Source organism: Falco biarmicus, chromosome Z, assembly GCF_023638135.1.
Source record: "Falco biarmicus isolate bFalBia1 chromosome Z, bFalBia1.pri, whole genome shotgun sequence".
Taxonomy (NCBI): domain Eukaryota; kingdom Metazoa; phylum Chordata; class Aves; order Falconiformes; family Falconidae; genus Falco; species Falco biarmicus.
Window position 1 is genome coordinate 75,917,998 of NC_079311.1, and position 20,000 is coordinate 75,937,997.

At 40.3% G+C, this 20,000-nt stretch overlaps 1 protein-coding gene across 3 annotated transcripts in view; it reads right to left on the reverse strand.

Moving 5' to 3' along the window:
• DNAI1 (dynein axonemal intermediate chain 1) overlaps window positions 1–20,000 on the reverse strand; it is a 150,915-nt gene that overhangs the window by 124,494 nt on the left and 6,421 nt on the right. The window contains exons 2-9 of one of the 3 annotated variants that reach the window (XM_056323882.1): window positions 15,239–15,307; window positions 13,316–13,414; window positions 12,300–12,380; window positions 9,124–9,250; window positions 7,641–7,714; window positions 6,649–6,807; window positions 4,812–4,871; window positions 1,790–1,927 (exon numbers count right to left, since the gene is read on the reverse strand). In XM_056323882.1, the coding sequence (XP_056179857.1) occupies window positions 1,790–1,927; window positions 4,812–4,871; window positions 6,649–6,807; window positions 7,641–7,714; window positions 9,124–9,250; window positions 12,300–12,380; window positions 13,316–13,414; window positions 15,239–15,307 (807 nt within the window). The remainder of the gene's footprint in view (window positions 1–1,789; window positions 1,928–4,811; window positions 4,872–6,648; window positions 6,808–7,640; window positions 7,715–9,123; window positions 9,251–12,299; window positions 12,381–13,315; window positions 13,415–15,238; window positions 15,308–20,000) is intronic. The other 2 variants (XM_056323883.1, XM_056323884.1) reach the window with 2 other exon arrangements.

Sequence of the window (20,000 nt, forward strand, 5' to 3'; positions counted from 1 at the left end):
GAAAGTGCTAAGAGTGAAAAGCAAAGCACCACAGGGAGGGATCATGGGCGCCTGGATTTCAACTTCCTACTGCTGTCAGTGGAGCATGCAGCAGGGTTTTACAATACGGTTTCATTGGTAGAATTTTTATTTCATTTCCCTTATCAGCTTTTTGCAATCCACCCTTTAAGCCCATAATTATAATGTCAACTTCAGACTTAATTCTCCAAAACATACTCAGGTGAAAGGTTTATTAGTTTTCAAAAGGACTGTGAATTTCAACGGCACAATTCACAGGAAGAAGCCTGTCAGAACATGTTCCTTTTCTGTTTATACTATAAGGCTTTTGATGGCATGGTGCTGCTGGGGTAGCTAAACCAGTCCAATCCTCTAAAGCTGAATCAGCCATATGGTATGAAAGTGCTAAAGCCAGTTTCATGAGCCAGCTTGTATTACATAGATATATGTTAGTTATGTTGGTATATGCCTATTCTAGGGGCAAGCTATGAACTGACTTCCATGTTTCTGTATTACAGTTCTTAGTGCATTTTGCTCCAGTCATTACAGAAATTATTTCAGTTTGCCTCTAAATGGTTTAACATAGACTGGGAGGGAAAGAACCACCCACAATTCCCTATAGGTCAAACTCTGTTAAACTCTAACAGAAACTTCTTGAACCCCCTGAAAACATTCTGGAACATGAAGAAAATCTTTCAGGGTTGTCATATTGTATTCGCAATGCTTGAAGTGGGATCACATTTTTAAGATTGAGATATTGTCACTTTAGCAGAACAGACTGTGTCATTCCTGCAAGGCACTCCTAGGCTATTCCTGACACAGCAGCCTGGATCAGCAGTCAGTTCAGCCCTTACAGCAAGATCACAACACCAGCCTGGAGCTTGGCAGGAGTTCTGACACCTGCTACTCTGAGAAGACAGACTAACGGAGGCTACTCCAGTACAGCAGCCTTTGCCATTCACTCTGCTACTCCACAGAATTGAGAGTGGCTGACCTCCTGCTGGGATGATCACATCACTGTGACTGAGGTATCACCATGCTTTATAATTACTGGCCATGGCATAGCACTTCAAACACCACAGAAAGACTTTTCTATCACTTTCCAACTAAATTAATACATAATGCATCAAATATCCCTCTGCAAATTAGGTCAAGCCTCCCAGAAAAATTATTCAATGTTAAGTATGTAGGCTTTGATTTCAATTAAATATTATTAACTTTTATATGTTGTATATTATATACCATTTATATGTATTTAACTAGAAACGATATAAATTATAATTCTTTAACATTATCATTAAAATAATAAAAAACAGTGAAATGTGTTTCACCACAGTGCTTCAGTGACATTTTGAAAGAACCCTAAATTTCCTCGTTTTTCATATTGGAAGATTGTACCTAAAACCTCTGCATCACCTAGAATTCTTTGAAAAGTCACAGTGTTTGTACTTATTCCATTCTTTTATCCCTCATATGACTAAAAAATGAGACACAAACATAGTAATGTACACCAAAAAAAAGCTGTAAATCTCACTTGGAAATCAGGACTGAAGAGAAGACTATGGCTTCACACTGTTTTGTATTCCCACAAAAAGTATAGCAAAATGGAAATCCTGTTTTGGAAATACAGTTCCTAGAAAAAAATTAGGTTTTACATTTCTTAGAGTTGCTATTTGCCAACTCAGACAACTAGCTACACAGCCAGCACAACTTGTTAAATTTCACCTGACTTGCATTACAGATGCATCCACCACCACTCTGAGCAGGGCTCTTCCAGCATTATGAAACGTACCTGTGACTCTAGAGAGGTTAACTTTCTTACTTTCTTCTTCTCCTCTTCTCTCTTTGCTATTTGAGCTTTTGATTTTTCTTTTTCTTTTGACTTTTCCATTTTCTGAAGCTCCTCCACATAGGCATCATAGATCTCCCACTGAGAAACAGACAGAGGCAGGATTTATCGGGACCTGATCATTCTCCAGAAAACAGCCATCTATGCCACCACAAAAATATGATAGTCTCACAACAGTAACACTGCCACTGGAATCAGCTGAAGAGAACTGGATTGTTGCACAAAAAGCGAAGGATTGAAGCCCAGGATTTTTAATGCTTGATGGGGCATGTCTTCTTAAGAACACATTATTGTATTCTTAACATTCTCCTCCCTCCAATACTCTGCTTGGTGCTTTGACTCCATATCTTTCTTGTAGGACTTTCTGTTTAACTAATTTACCAGTGTTTAATAGGAAACATGCATTAAACACCTGCTTTATGACATTTCTTATGTGATGTGGGAAAATTAAATTGTAGCTGCTAAACACAATTTAGATCTTGGACTCCAACTCTGCAGCATATGATCAAACAGAAACCGACAGCAGTTTTACATCTTATGGTATGCCACATGCCACAAATGTCTTACTTCAGTAGATCCAAAAGTAGTTTTTCTACTTAAGAATTATTCATTAGTATTAGAGTGCTAGTACTGTATCTGAAGCAGTTATATTACTTTCAGGACAAAACAAAAGGCAACCTAATTCTGACACATCAGCTTTAGGAGTGGGAGTATGATTCAAACACAAAATATAGACTAGTACATTGGAATGAAGAAAAGTAGCAGAAACCTTTAGCAAAAAACCTGCATTGTGTTGTAAATTTGCAGGTAAAAATGAGATGGAAAGATGTTCCAAATATCAGGGAAATGACAAAGGAGATATGATGAGAACAGCAGCAGAAGGAGCAGAACAGAAAATCTTGGAATAGGAAATTGTGAGCATAAGGAAGAACAAGAAGGAAAAAGAGCTAAAACAAAGAGCTTACATTAAAATATTTTTTTATAACCATGCAAATATTCAACAGGATAAACAGAAAACAAGGCAATACTTTTCCTCTTGGTTTTCAAACATTTCATGCAAAATTTTAACAACCACCTGAGTATCTTAATAAGTTCTTTTCTTTCTAACTGTCAAGTCATCTCACTGCCAGAAAAAATGAAAGGAAACTCCAGCTGGAGGGAGGGAAGATCTCAGGACAATTACTCTGTGATTTCAAGTTCAGGAATAGACTGGATTATAGTTTTCAGCTTGACAGTGACACCTTCACTCCCCTTCCTATCACTTTCCTATTTACAGCATTTTTACAGTTGCTGCCATTACCTTATACTTTCTCCTGGGTGTTTCTGTGGTACACTGGTAATGAAACAATATTTTCAACACCAGTCCAGTACACTGGTTTGAAACAACATTGTATCAGTAATACATTTTGTAATTATCTGTGAGAATTAATTAGCAGAATCGGCTGCATTCCCTTTCCAATGAAAGTTATAGGGTACTTAATATGTAAAATGTAATGCAAAATAATTTTTTTTACATTTTTAAGAGATGGAGAAAATACCATACAGTTCTTCATCATGGATAAACAGGCACATTCCCACTATGTAAAACAGAGCTAAGCCTACTGCAACAGGCCTTTCATGTTCCTTATTCTATAGTTCTCATCGGGTTCAGCTTCAGACTTTAGAAACCCTATTTTACCTACAACTAAACTTAGACAAAGAAAAAAACACAGTGTTGCATATATCAGCTTAAGAACACTTCCAAGTATGTATGAACCCTTATAAATTCACAGCTGCATGAAATTTTCAGAAGTCTCCACTCTCTAAACACAGTGCTTAAAGTGGAGCTAGCACACAGACATGTTCTAAGTGCTTTTTCATTATTTTATTCCTGCATTTTGAGACATCAAACCTGCCCCCACCTAAATAACCACAGCTCCTCTTAAATAGCCAGCTGTCATGGTTTAACCCCAGCTGGCAACTAAGGCCCACAGAGCCATTCACTCACTCTGCCCCCCTCCCCCCACTGTGGGATTGGAGCGAGGATCGGAAGGGTAAAAGTAAGAAAACTGGTGGGTTGAGATAAAGACAGTTTGAACAGGTAAAGCAAAAGCCATGCATGCAAAGCAAACCAAGGAATTCATTCACCGCTTCCCATGGGCAGGCAGGTGTTCAGCCATCTCCAGGAAAGCTGGGCTCCATCACATGTAATGGTTACTTGGGAAGACAAACACCATAACTCCAAACACCTCTCCCGCTCCTTCCTCTTCTCCCAGCTTATATATACTGAGCATGACATCATATGGTATAGAATACCCCTGTGGCTAGTTTGGGTCAGCTCTCCGGGCCGTGCTCCCACCCAGCCTCCCACGCACCTGCCCACCAGCAGAGTATGGGAAACCCAGAAAGTCCTTGATCTAAAGCAAGGAACAACCAAAACATAACTATATTTTCAATACTATTCCTACACCAAACCCAAAAAGCAGCACTATACCAGCCACCAAGAAAAAAATCAACTCTATACCAGTGAAAACCAGGACTCTAGCTCACACACCACACAGTGATGGAAGATCTTCAGCAACAGGACAATCCCCTCCTCAGAGAGCCATATACCCAGAGAATTCAGTGCCTGCAAGCTGCAGCCCAGCCATTGCTGAGTCTAGAACCATTTTCACACTGTGGTTTCCCAACTTCCACTCATTTAAGAGTCTCTAAAGCAGACTGGCCAGGGTGGCTGGCAAGCAATAGATAAATTAAAAGCAGCTAAACTAAGACACTTGACCCTAGAAATATAAACTACTGCAAGTTCAGCCATTAAGGCAGAAAAGGGGGCCCACTAGTTTGCACTCAGATTTAAACCAGAGATCAGAGCCACAGCATGGGAGTTCATTCCACTGCAAGGAATGCAAACACTGCAATTTTTTTTTCCTTTCTCATATCTCAGTTTCCTACTCTAAAAAATGCTTTAGAAGTGAAAAGGATATACCTGGTTAGCAGTGGCTGAGAAATTTTTACAAGGTGTAGGCTCCGACTGACATGCTCTTTCCTGAATAAAGAAAAAAACATAAAAACACACAATCTTTGCATTGAAACTCTTTGTAGTGACATAGTCCAGCTGTGGAAACAGCCTTCTCATAGCAGGTAGTTAGAATAATATTGATCTAGGATTAATTCAACACCCAAATGACTCCTAGAGCACTGCACAAACATTATCGATGATTGTGCAACTACAAATAGATTTTCTTGTGGACCAAAAGAAGTTCACAAGACCTTCTGATTTTTTTCCACATACTTAAAATATTTAATTTCAGTATTTAATTTTGAAGGAGTTGAAATGGTTTGTTCCACTCTACCATTTGAAACATTCTGCTACCGATTATGGTATCAGTTATGATATCCTACCAAATCTGAACAGTCTTGCCCTACGTATTAAAAACCCACTTGGGTACAGCAGTCAAAACAAAATAGTTCAACAGAATCATAACCTATAAATAATTTTTTGATGTTACTGAAATATTTTTATCACCATTACATCATCATTCTGAAATACATTAATATATTTCTGTGAAACATCCATTTCATGGAACAGCATTTTCTTTTTGTTGTGTCAGGACATTTTCAAGAATTTGTCTGTAGCATTTCACTGACCTCTGAAATGAAGCAGTCTCAAAGGTGGAAACTGCACATCCTGTACAGCACACAGCAGTACTGCACAGCTATTTAAGGTCTATATTCTGCTTTCAAAGGCAGAATGACACAGAGGCACACAAGCTTCTCCCAGTAAAATCAATGGGAAGAGAATATGCAGATCTGAGGACAGAGAAATAACAAATTCCGTGGCCTCAGCAGGGATTTTTGAAAGATGCAGAATCTTAGATGAGACTCTGCAGTAAGCTCTCCACTGTTGGATAAACTCTCCTGACATCGTCTGACTCTACTAGTCGGCAGAGATGGTATTCCTTCTAGGAGATAGTAGCTCTGGCAAAACAGTAACTCTTAATATCTCCAAGCCCATCAGATGTAAAGACATCTCACTTTATGTGTAATGGCTGAAAGAAGGGAAGAAGGCCCTCTGAAGAAACTGTATATGCCCTGATTCCAGGGCAGCCAGGAAAACAAGAGAATTTTCTCTCTGAAACTTGTATCTCTGATTCAGAAAGCTCCTTTTTGAGCACTTAGCCAGGAGCCAACATCACCAGTATTGCTTGGTCAGAAGGCCCTGTAAAGCCACACTCATTGGGATGGCTGCAGGCTCAGCAAAAAGCTTAGGGAAAGAAAAGGCCTTGGGTCTGTATGGTCTGGAAAGTGCATGCACAGAGTGGGAGATGTACCATGTAGCAGCAGTAAAGTTTTGTCATACTTACATGGGTCTGTTACTGTAGTGCCTGTGCTTAATACAAGTGTAAATACCTTTATCCTTTTAATATAGGGGCACTTATATCCCTGGTCCATGGGTAAGAATTGAAGTACAAGGCCACAAAAGGACTCTGTGGCAAAAGGAAATTGAATTCACGGATTCCAAGACCTCAGCTGCTACCCTAACTGTTGCTCCATACTTTCTCTGATGAGAAAATAGACATGGAAAGTGTTATATCTAAGTAAAGGTTTAAGGATTTACAGTAGCACCAAACTTGTAGGCTGTGTAAAAGTCCATGAGGCAAGAATTTTTCTGTGACCATTTTCATCACCCCAAATATTTTACCGTAGTAAAAGACTGGGTTTTTCTCTTAATAGAGATCACAGGATATGACACAAACACAGATGATCCACATGCCCTCCCAAAGGAAGGATCCTCCAAGTCACTGAAGGAAATGGCAGCATACCCGCACAGGGTTGTTGACTGTCCTTGAAGCTCTCTCAATGAAGTTGAACTGGTTTGCAAGCTTCTGCTCCTTCACCCTTGGAGGACAAGGCTCTTCAGCCTCTGCTGCCTCATCTACTTCTGCTGTTCCTGACCCCTCTGCCTCTTCCTCTCCTGCAGCCTGCAAGAAAACAGAGCAGTGAGTCCACCCTTAAAAAAACAGACATCTCTTTCCTTCTTCAGAAGCACTTGACAGCTGGATTTCTGCTGCCTAGTGAGGGAGACTGTAACTGAAAACTCAATATTTAAGATGGAAATTAGGAGACTTTAAGCAATCATAGCAAGGAGATTCTGGAATGGTATCTAAACAGGAATATGGAAAACCAGAAAATGAAGTTACTTTAAAACAAAGCCTGACATGAACGAGATAATATAACATCTTGGATAAATTGAACTCGGGGACCAGAACACGGTTATAGTCCCACTACCCTGTGTTTTCATTTCCTTACTAGACAGTGAGATTTACCTGAAATTAGTCTGAAGTTCATTCCACGGCCTGGAACTATGTGGATAAGAACAAACTTCTCACAGTTTACTCTTTTCCTAATCAGCCAACTGCCTTTACATCGGGGCATTGCTTATTTCAGATAATTCTGCCTGCTGCTTTCATGCCTCCACATTTTTTTTCACCAGTTTCTCTTTCAGAAATGGACATACTGTCCAGAAAGATTCCAGATCCCAGCAAATTACACTGTATGTTGATATACTATCTGGATAAATACAGATCTGGTGTGAGGGACCTCATCCCCTTACACAGCTTCTCCAAACTGAAAAACGGCAAGAGGAACCCAGCTGTTCAGTAGAATCTGCAGGATCTCACCTATAGGAGAGACATCTGAGGCACAAAAGAATCAATCACAGAAGCTTCTCAGCAAGCCCATTTTATAATAAAGGAATTTCAAATCTAATATTAAAAATAAAAGGGACAGTTCTCACCTGACTATGGAGAATTACCTGAACATCTTCTGTGCTTTCTTTAATCTCTGCCTCTTCAGTTGTTACTGCAGAAGTCTCAACAGGAGCCTCTGCTGCTGACAGAAAGGATATGTGAATAAGTCCAGGATGATAGAACATACTATCCCATATTCTGCAGATCCTTCTATCTTCCGAAGCATTAATATACAGATGCATTCTTTCCTAATGCTATCTCATTAGACCACACGGTAACTCATCACCAGTTTAGAGGGTCATTGCTTGCTCAAGGCCACAGAAGGAAACAATGTTATTACTAGAATGAAACTGCAGTAATTCTGGCTGGACTGGAATAAAAAAAATTGATTTTGATTCAAAACAAAGTTCTGAAATCCACTTCTGGTCTGAGTAGCTTTGTTTCTGGGTATCCCTTCAGATCTGGACCTTTCTTCCCTCCAAAAGTGGCTGCAATTATGTACAACCATGAAGAATGCTTGCAAGGCACATAGAAGTTATAACATGTTTTTTTCTTGTTTATATGGATAAAAATGAATATACTAGTCTTTTAGAGAATAATGGATGTCTACATTCCAGTTCCAGCCTTGAGTGTGTAGTAATGCTGGCATCAAGCTGCTTGAAACTGTCTGGTTTGGAATCTCTGAAAAGCACTGCCAACAACAACAATCCATGCTTTCATGGCATCGAAGATCCCATTCAGCATTTTGTCCTACTTCAAATCATCATGCACATTTTGTTCAGTGTAAAATAAGAGAGGTACTGACCCTCAGAAGCTGCAAGTAACAACTGTTCTCAGGTGCTTATCCAGTGGTATCATTGTGCCTGACAGTTATAACCTTGAAAGGACACTCTTTGTGACACAACTTCTCTTTAACAAACAGCAGAAATTCAAGAGAATCCCTAGGCAGTACATCTTACCTTGCTGAAAATGCAAACCTAGAACTCTTTAATAACAACACAGCTTTTCAGCTCTAATTAAGGTGTCTCTTTGCCTGAAAACTTAAGAATGGTGATACTAGCTCAGATCAAAGGTCCAGCTAGTTCAGTATCTTGTATCTCACATTGTCCAGAAGTGGACATTCTGGTAAGAGTGTAAGAGTTAGTTACACATATGGTAATTTTCTGAATGATCACCCAGCTTCCAAACATTTCTGCTTGAATACTTTAAATTATGGCTGAAACTTTCAAAGCAGGCTAAGGAGTTTAGACATGTATGTCCAACTAACAGTAGTGGAAGATGTTTAAAAGACACTAAATAGCTCCATAAATTTCAGTGTTAATGTTTACCCAGCTCAAAAAGTATGCACCATTTTCTACACTGTGTCAGACATCTGGCTGATTGTTTTTTCTGGTTTTGTTTTCTGAGATGGATGCAAGCCAAAATAGGAGCTGTTTGATTATATGGTCATGAAGCATGATCCCTTATCATCATCAACATTATTCTCCCATGTTGAATACGTACCAGTGCCTAGTTGTAATTAATTGTGATTTCAGATACTAAACCTACCTGCTGCAGTGCTCAATCTGATACTCTGACGCCTGCCTTCATCTGAATCTTTGAGTATCATGTTTCCATTCAAAGAGAAGTGAATGGCCGTTTGATCCACATAGCTTATTGGCTTGTATGCTCGTTCCTACAAAGAGGAAAAAACCAACAAAATCAGCACAGAGAAAAAATACTTCAAACCAGAAATACTATGTACCCTAAATTGCTAAAGCTAAAAAGATCCATACTGATATTTTTTTACTGATATTATTTTTTACGTTTACTATTTGTTATTGGCACATTCACACCAAATTTCTTCCAGCAGGTATTTCTATCTCAGGACACTGAGAACCATAAATTAAAAATACAACAAAAAGAAGCAAGAACTTGAAACCTCTAGCTCTCCACCACTACCACAGCAAAGGAGTTTAAGTATAGTTCTAGTGGTCTTCTACTACACAGCACTCGCTAAGAGATTCTCAAATCCTGTTGCGCTGAGATCCCTGAATGACTTGTTGTGCCTATACAAGAGCAGCATCACAGGTAGAGAGCAGCTCTAATCTGGAGACAGTACAGGCTTCTAGCACCATGCTCAGGTGTACTAATTCACCTATTTGATGCTAGCTTGATTGACATTTGCTTGTTGACTACTGTACAGTGCAGGCACACACCTAGGTTCAAACTACGTATTAAGGTTTTGAGCTGCACCTAAAAGCAATCAGAAGCCACTGCAGACCACAGATGCTTCAACAGTTTCTTCTTAAAAATATGACTGCTCTCTGTACCAATCACAGCATAGCATCAAGCCCACTTCAGTTGCTGTGGACAATTTGAAAATATGGATCAATCATCACCTGTTTCTATCCTATAAATATGAAAACAACAACACCAAATAGAAGATAAAGGGACCTTATTTGCTTCCACAAGACTGATTTCCTTTCTCTGGTGATCTCATGTAGTGGTTGGTCAAAGTAGTTACAGTATCACACAAACGAGACAGGTTCAGGAGTATTTCACCTAGTTGTCTGTTCCTTGCCTAATGTTGGGGATAATCCAATGCCAGAACTAGAGGAGCTGTCCATGTGTCCTTTCTTTCATGGGGGCTGTGGGACACTGGAGTTGTTGGTGCCAAATACAGAAGCTGTGTGTCAGTTGGGAGCAGTGGGATTTGAATTGGGCGCCATACTTATCTCACAAAGCGGATATACTGGGTGCAGTCTAACACTCAACAATCAGCTGAGTGATGCCTGGGGTGAGGCAGGGGCCTCACAGCCCCATCTTGCTTGAGTAAAGCCAGAAAGACCTCCATACTTCTGTACCAAATCCTCCATCCTGTGTTGAAACACTGGGCTCCACTGGCCTTCCAGAACTGCCAGTCCTTGCTGAGGGCCAATTGGCACACAATGATTGACTCAGTCCCACCTCACCATGAGTATCAATCTGGCATTTAGAATCCTCTGTTTTGAGGATGAGAATTCCAACTAGTGGACAGGTTGATAAGCCTGGATCTCTCCCCCCCAGGCAGGGATGCCTCTTTGGCAAAACTTGTGCCTCTGACTATGTTGGATGTTACCCAGGAAAGTATTGTTAACAAAGCGTTGAACTCTTACCTCAAGCTCAATTTTTGCAGTGCATTTATGAACAGCAATTCTGAATTTGTTGTATCTGTCACCTTAATAAATCATACATTTTTTCAACTTTGTGAAAGTGTTTCAGTGAAAGTCCTTGAGAGGGCTCTGACAGGCAAGCATTGACTCTGATAAGTAGTTGTACATATAATCCTTTAGACCTACACTGTTGACCAAGTTTGAGACTAGGATTGGAACTAGCCACACCTAGACTCTCTGAGAAGGAGTTTAGAAACCAAGGGGGTCCTTTCTGAACCTCATGACTCAACAGGAGGGCTCTTCCCCCCACTTAGCCATGTGTCAGGCTCATACACATAATGCAACAGGGCATAACCCTTCCAAGGGAGAAGTGGGCAGCAAAGCCATCGTTCCACCCTCCCTCTGCGGCAGCCAGTGTTGCTAGCTGTACATGCTAGCAGGAGAAGGTTGCTTCAGGGTGTCCTGGTTTCAGCTGGGATAGAGTTAATTTTCTTCTTAGTAGCTGGCGCAGTGCTGTGTTTTGGATTTGGTGTGAGAACAATGTTGACAGGACACTGATGTTTGTGGTGATTGCTGAGTAATGTTCATAGTAAGTCAAGGACTTTTCAGTTTCTCAGGCCCTGCCAGTGAGAGGGCTGGAGTAGCACAGGCGACTGGGAGGGAACACAGCCAGGACAGGTGACCCAAACTAGTCAAAGGGGTATTCCATACCATATGATGCCATGCTGAGTATATATAAGCTAGGGGAAGAAGACTGAGGGAGGGGAAATTAGGCATTATAGCATTTGTCTTTCCAACTAACCATTATGCATGATGGAGCCCTACTTTCCTGGAGATGGCTGAACACCTGCCTAACGATGGAAAGCAGTAAATTAATTCCTTTGCTTGCATGCACAGCTTTTGCTTTACTTATTAAATTGTTCTTATCTCAACACTTGAGTTTTACATGCTTTTCTAATTCTCCACTCCATCCCTCCAGGTGAGGGGGGAGTGAGCGATGGCTACGTGGTACTTAGTTACCGGCTGGGGTTAAACTATGACACAGGGTAGTGCAGTGTGTGCTCTTCACACAAAAATGTGAAGGTGTGACTCTTGGATGTTTCCTGGAAGTCTTTGATGCACCTTCCCCAGCTCACTCCACCCTCCCCTGCTCACTCCTACTCATCATGAATAGAGCTCTTGTCAGTGATTTCACAAAGCACATTTCTGAGCTCTTCTAGAATTCAAACAACAGAATCTTGATGTGAGGATACTGAGGCATGACTGTCTTACAGACTGAGTAAAGCATTGCCTTTTATTCTTTGACCACCACAGAATCAAAAAGTTACCACCTGAGATTAGCTGCACTAATTACGTTCACTGTCAAGATTTTATTGAGTAATTGTTACATCCTATTTCTGAATAAATACGTCAATGCTTTTAGACTTTTACCCTCTGCAAAAAAAACCTTTAGGAACCATTGGCAGTAAGTATGTAACAAGAAAAAGCCACATTACAAGGAAATTTACCTGGTTATAAATCAAAGGAAAACACAAAAACACTTAATTGAAAAAAATCTCATCCTGATTTTACAGGTCATCGCACACTTACTTTAAAGCTGTATCTGACGATATTCTGTGGAGCATGGGGATTATTAGCTGTCAGGATGCGTGTAAATTCCTCTTTTAATTCCTTTGGAATGGAAACAAAATAATATTGTAAATAAGGTCCACTATGAATACAATGTGCAGCATACACAAATCACCAGGTTTATGCTCAATTCTATGATGTTCAGTTCACTGCAGTTACCTCATGTGCAGCTGATGCCTCTACAAGAACAATGCTTGGAGCCAGGCTAGCTCAGAGTAGAATCCGGAACAGTCATTCTGCTTCCTACCATAGTATTTCAATGGGCTTTCTTGATTTCTTTAGCTGGCATGTTAATTCTTACCTAAGCTATGGTAGCAATTAAAAAATTCTAGCTGCATTCTAAAAGGCAAGAAGCACAACCTGTGTCTTGAAGCATAAATGGTCCAAAAATAGAGTAAACAATAAGCTCAGTAGCAGTGCTTCCAGGACCAGCCAGTGGAAACAAAACCACAACTGGTGTTAACTGTTTTCACTGCCTGTGTCAGGGGAAGTAAGTATAGCTTCCCTTTGAGAGCTACTTGGAGGACAGGGAGAAATGCTAGAGTTTTAGAAGACATTGAGAAGAGAGAGACAACTGCAGTTGGAAGGGTGACCGCCTGCAATCCTACTAAACCAAGCTGAAAATAAATGGCCTTAAAACTGTAGGACACCTCCCTGTCCTGTGTATCACACCGAGGCACGTGAAAAGCTCAGGGCTGCCTCTGGGGTCCTTCTTATTGGAGTGAAGCCTTGGCCCTGTTCCCCTCATGGATCAACTCCATGTAGTTACATTGTCTTAAGCCCAGAACTGTGTTTCAAAGCACGTTCTCCCTGTTCTGCAGCTGACAGACATTTCAGTTTATGCTGCAGACACTGCTTTAGCAAGTACTGGAGTTTTACTCTTGCAGAACTTTCTCCAAAACAAAGAGGTAAGAGGTAGGCTTTGGTTTACAGTTTCGTACACATCTCATGACAACTACAGGCACTGTTTTACTCACAGCTTCAGTCAGCTCCAGTTGATCTGGGGGTTTAACTAGAGTCTTTGCTGCTGCCCATTCATCTAACCCCTCTCCCACTTCAGTGGAGACATCTTCATCCTAGCACAGGAATGACAAACCCATTAGTGCACCAAGACTGTGACTGCTTTGCTCCCTCCCAAAGTAGCATTTCTGCAGGCATGGGGCAAGGAGTTGAAAACAGTGTTCCCCCTTCTACCTCTGCTTTGAGCACAGCAGATAAACCCAAATGGCAGGCCCAAATCTGAAGACTGTTGAATGTGCACACACTTGCCAGCAAGGGTTCAGTAGGTCAGAGGAGCTGCTGTCTGAAGATAATTTCTGGCCGGTAAGGAAACTGGAGTAACTCCAGTAACAAAATATCAAGTAATTCTACTTCAATTTCAGTTTAAAGGTTGGCAATTCTGTTTCTTTTGGCTATGTAACACCAAAATGAGTCATACTTTAGGACTACTCAAGGGCACAAGTCAAAGACCTGCAATAACTTCTGAAGTGCTGTTCTATAAGCTACCTTTAGAAATTAGTTCAAGATACAAAGCTGCAGGGATGTAGCTCCTGGAGGAATGTTAACCATTTTCTTGCAAAGGCCAGCAGTTTGCGTTCTCCCAGCACAGAGAGCTGTTCTCTTTGGGCTGAGCACAGGTTGATGTCATGATATCATTAACAGGAAAATGCTTCACTGCAGGGACAATTTTCAATTAATTGTCATTACAAATACACTGCCATAATATACAGTTGCTGATTAAAGTGTTTAACTGCTCCCGGCAAAATTTCTCCCTCAGTTTGAAATGTATAATGGATTGATTTAAAATAAATCAATCATTCTTTTAAATACAGTTCTCTCAGGTCTGCTAAACTTTATGGCCATACAGAGCTGCTGAGGAGTCCAGGGTATAACTGAAAGCTGGCTGCAGGTACAGAGAGACTGGACCGAGCAAACCTTTGCTATCTGCAGAGTGCCACAAAAGTGAAAAGCACAATGCTGTTTGAAAATATGCAGTGGCTGAAAGTAACAGAGAATCCTGCATATGCCAGGCACCTAGGAAAAGATACAGGCTGCAGCCTTTTTCTTCCCCCAAGGGAGCGGTTATGAGGCAAGCTTCAAGGAAGGCCAGGTGCTCTGATATACAAAAGACCAATGTGGCAGAACACTTGTGATTTAATGCTCCCTGCATGTACACCTGCTTGTAGGACATTTGTCATACTCAGGTTCAATGCCAATTAGTTCAGTGGGTGATTTCCTTAGTGAGTCAAATCAAAAGTGTTGTTGGTTTAACATTTTTATTTATGTTTATGATTTAAAACTAAATAACTTTTCACTTTTAAAGGGTCAAAAGAAACAAGACTGTGATTTGTCCTAAGAAAGTGAAGAGCTGTTTACCACCATGACTGTTTAAAGGCATGTAAACTGTCCTTCCATCTATGTCAATGGGCTAAATAAAAGGAAAGGAGATTAAGTCAAGGTATTCTAAGTATTTATTTGCCCATAATAAAAACATTATCATGAGGCTAACAGTCAAGAAGTTTAGGCTACTTTCACTAATGCTTGCATTTCTCTGTTAATTAAGTGAATATGGGCTGTTTTGAATTTTCTAAACCAAGCAGGCATTTTTCTCACAGTCTATGTCAGCTTAAATTTTGGAATTTACAACCCAGACATTTTATTTTAATCTTTCATATTGCATTTTACCTAAATTGTGCCCTTGCTTTAGCTGCCATTGTTATTCTAACCTGCTAGTGTAATTCCCTTCTCAGTGGAAATCTAGAGCAGCCCTTTACTGCTAAATCAATAGAAATGTTACCAATTCCATAAAACAAACCATTGTTCAGACTGAATCCACTTTGCACCTCACAGATAAAGATGGAAAAAACATTTTTTAAGACTCATGGATTTGTGGATCTTACCCGTTTTTTAGATACAGCTTTAGGTGGCCTTAGTGGTACTGTCTTTCCTCCTGAAGGTCCACTTTGGCCCTGAAGCGAGAACATACCCAATGTAAACCTTCTAAACCTTGTTTCCTAATTTAACCAAAGCAGAGTAAAAATTGAATGTGCTTATTAATGCTTGCTCCAATGGTTTGTTTCAAAAGCTGAATATAGCAGTGTTTTGTCTATAAATCACTTGAATGAAAGGCAATCACTTTCACAATACAAGACAGCAGTTTATCAGCGTGAAGAAACACTAGGTTCTAACCTTCTTACTACCTGTGATACAACTATAAGTCATTCTCATGGGATTCTAGTGCATTACCCAAACACACAGAAAGGCTGTCCTTGGCCCAAATGCTCTCATGTGACAGTAAGCCTGAAGACAGCAGATCAATACCTACAAAGCCACGAGTGTTGAGAAAACATGGAAAACACTGATAAGTAGCTGGGAAGTTAACTACTGCCAGCCTGTCCAAGCACATCATAGAACAGAAATTTTTTTACGACAGGCTTTAAGGAAAACAGTGAAATAATTACTGACAGGGAGCCTTACAGAGTATTTCTAAGGGAGATTACCCAAAGGTTAAGGAATAACAGAAGGGCACCAGTGCCAAAGCTTTATGAAAACTTTACAGAAAGTGAGAGAAGAAATGAAGAGGATCCTTTCAAGAAGATGCTGAGGGACAGTCAAGACTTAGAACCCAGAAGGCAGAAGGGAGAGAGAGCTGATAAATCAAACAAAGGAGACAACATTAGAAATCTTGGCAAGAACAGTTTCAGGACGGATCCCAGATAACACTGGATGGGATGGATGGAAAAAGCAGAGGAGTTACTTGGAAAAAGTAAAGAAAAGAAGGGGATACTAGAGAAGAGGGAAGGAAAGTAAACGGGTGGGAGAGCAAGCTCCCATGGGTTTACTGATTTTCTTTAGAAGAACATTAGGGTGTGCCTTTCAGCTCAGATTAAAGGTCCGCCTAGCCAAGTATCTCTCTCTAACAGTATTCAAAAGAAGGTATCTATGGAGCTTTCTCCAGGATACCCTCTCAGCTTGACATATGGACTTGGAAACATAAATGCTATCCTTTTTATTTCGTATCAGTGAACCTTTTTCTCCATAAATGTATTCAGCCATTTTGGAATCCATGTGCCTTTTTAGCACATGCAACTTCCACAGCAAGGACTCCCATGGTACAACTACATGCTAAAGCAAAGAACTGCTGCTTGCTTTTCAAGTCTGCCACTTGCTGCTTCCATCTGCTTTTCCTAGTCCTTCTACAGAAAAGCCCAGCTTTATTACATTATCTATTGTTCATCTCCTTTTCCATACCTCTTAGGAACACCTTAAGGAGCACGAGTCTCTACAGAGATTCCTAGGCTCCTCTCATGATTCCCCTTCATTATGAAAATTAAATATCCATTTCTACCATCTGCTTCCTACGTATTAAACAATTAAGCAGCCATAATGTCTTTGACCCAGTATCCCCAAGCATTGTTTCTAAAGCCCCATTACTTGTTAAGACTTGACAAAAAGAATTCAGAAAAGAAACCTTTTCAGAAAAGAAACCTTTTCAGAAAGGAACAAACTGTAGCAGAGATGCGAGGCTGAGTCTTTCAGTGTTGTTTCTGTTTGTACAAGCTAAGCTATGTAAAACTGTTGTTACAACAAGGCATCAGGGATTATTTTTATTCCAGAAGATACATATTAAAAGAGAAGAAACATGAGCAGACTGATACATTTTTATGCTTAGAAAATGTGCCTCACTTTGAAATACAAATTTTTATGACTCAAGTGGAGAAAATAAAGAGTTACGACATGTCCTTTAAAATCCCACAGTGGGCTGGTAGCAAAGCGGAGCAGAGAGCCTAGGAGCCCCAGCACCACAACACTACTGAGACCACTGGATTACGCAGCTGGCCTGTTTCCCTCATGTCATTGCTTGGCAATGGGCAACAGAGCATCCTATGCTACAAGCACCATGCTACATATTAATTAGATGTGATTTAAACTACAACATTTAAAACAGATTTTCAGAGCAGAATTTTACTCAGATCCAAACAAAAATCAAAGTCTTAATTTTAAACATGAAACAAAGCTTACGCAATATTAGCCTTTGTAAATGAGTCTATGAAAGCATTTATCCAGCAGCAAAGGCATTGACAAGGCAATCTGAGGGTAATTGGTTCTGGCAGTTGCACAGATTTCAGTTAACATAATCCAAAGAGACACCTGTGAATAAATATCTGCAACTGTATTAAAATCCAAAAGTGACACTGAAAAAAAGCTAGAGTGCACTGGAAGGAAGCAGCACAAACCCTGCCCTGCTCCCCACACCTTAAAGCATTTGTAGGGTAGAGCATGAGCAATTTTTCTAATTAGCCAGGGGCCTATGGCTAATTTTCTTTATTTCTTTTGTTTCTATACAGTATCATCATGGTTTTACAACTGCTACTTAATTATATAGTACAGGCCTGGTATGACAGAGAGGCCCTGAGGAGACCTAGGATGTGGGAGATCAGAGTAAGGCAAGGAATGATAAGAGATGGGGTGCAGGCTTGACATTAGAGACCCCACAGCTGTAAACATCTCACCACTGGCCAGTTAGAGAAATGCAGACCTGCAAACAGGGGAACTGGACAAAACTGGGTTTAGGAGTAACAAAGAAAAGAAAATAGCAGTACCTAGCATACTTAAGAAGTATCATCTACAGTAACATCAGGTGTAATGTGGAACATCAGACCAATGAAGGAAGTGAAATGTGAAAGTATGTTAGCTAACATATGGAAGAAACTCCCAAGTGGGTCCTAGAGTGGAGAAGAAACCATCAACATGGACATCTTATCCTTCCGAGCGAAAGACCCCAGATGCTGACAACTTGCTGTAACATTCCCACCAACACCACCACTGACAGCAAAATGAAACCATTAACCTTGGAAAACAAGAGGACCAGAAGAAGGGTGATCACAATACCAGAAAAGGAGTAGACAATGAGAAGCTTGCATGCAACAATTTTAACTGCATTGTTATTATTAGTAACGATATTTTTTTTTACTCAGAAGTACTTCTTATTTTCTGTAATAATCACATCTGGTCTGATGATAATGTTTAGACTAAGATTTCAGTAACACTAACATTAAATTCTCAGCTATACAAATAAGGTGTCCTTCTTCTTTGCCCATAAACAAGATTTTGAGTGTAACAAAGTTTACAAACTACTTTAAAAAAGAACCAGGCTCTGAATGTCTTAATTTTGATCCCATGCACGTTTTTACCCTTCATCAAAGTGTAGCTGGAAGTACCACACTCAGTTGTGTAGAACTGGGAGAAGATGTTCAAGGGAGGGATCTCATTGCGTCAGTTGGTGGGATTTACCACCCTTCTCCATTTGCCTCATTCCTACTTTACTGACCGAATCTACTGCCTAACTGTGGCAGCTTGTTTCAGAGCTCCCTGGAAAATAAGCAAAGCTGTTCCCCACAACAGAGAGCAAGAACATGACTGGCAGGACAGTTACAAAATTTCACTTATTATCACTGGTATTTTAAACTAAAAAATCTCCAGCTGCCTGCTCCAACCTGAACAGTTATGGGTGCTTGGCTATCACACAAATCCTTGGCCAAGTATGGACACAGCCCACTCCAGAAGTGTGCTAAACCTGAAGAGGAAAGATAGGAGCCAGCACACACCAATCGATGTAGGCCCTGGGCTCTCTTCCATATGTGCTCCACAAAGACAGGACAGCCATACCTGGAGCAAATGAGCACAGGCTTATCTGGCAGGTAGTAGTAGAGTCCAGGAAGGTGTTGGTCCTTAGTTTATTCCAGGGTCCTTCAGAAAAACTCTTGTCTCCTGCCTAAATAAATCATCTCTCACAGCAGAGACCTACTTCAACAACAACGGAAGTTGAGTATCTTATTTGTTGGATTTCATGGACTTGGTAGCAAATGATCCCCATGGATCATTCCCATGGGGATGTGCTGCTGCAGCCTGTGCTGTGGAAGGCTCATCTCAAAGTACCTAAAACTGTTGAAATCTAGCTGGAAGGTGACACAAACATGAAGAGATCAGATGAGATCCTAGCATTTTGGCAATATCAGCAGTAGGCAACACTCATCAAAACTAGCAGATCTGTTTAAAACTATTACAAGAAGCAAGATGGGGAGCAAACTTGGCTCAGTCAAGGATACAAAATCTTTTACATCACATCTGATTCAGATAATAGCACAAAGTCTAATGCTGTGCCACTTGCTGAAAAAGTCCTGATATTCCTTTTTTTTGGTGTACCTGTGCTTTGTCCTTTTTCTACTTGTTTCGCAAGCTCATGCTCCGTGTAAATCTTTCCAAAGCCAGCACACTGTCCTTCCTCACACCTTTCCTTAAAACTCCTCTCTGCCTTATTAGCTGTAAAGAGTCCTCAACAGCAACCAGGTAGTTGGCGTCCTGCCACCACATCTCGGAATGATGGCCATTGCTTACTCATTCTTATTTTTACTGTATCTATGTGTTACCCATAAACTATTATTTAAAATTTAATCCTGTTGTTCTGACAGCTATTTCTTTGTTCCACACTGCAGTGTTTGTACAACAGGGTAGAGGTCACAAATGCATCCACAATAGAAATAAAAAATAAAACTATAACTACATATCAACATAATGATTGTATATTCACTAGCAAGATGCTCATGACAGTGACTGACCTTCATACAGATCTCTAAAATTCAAGCACATTTTTGTTGTTAT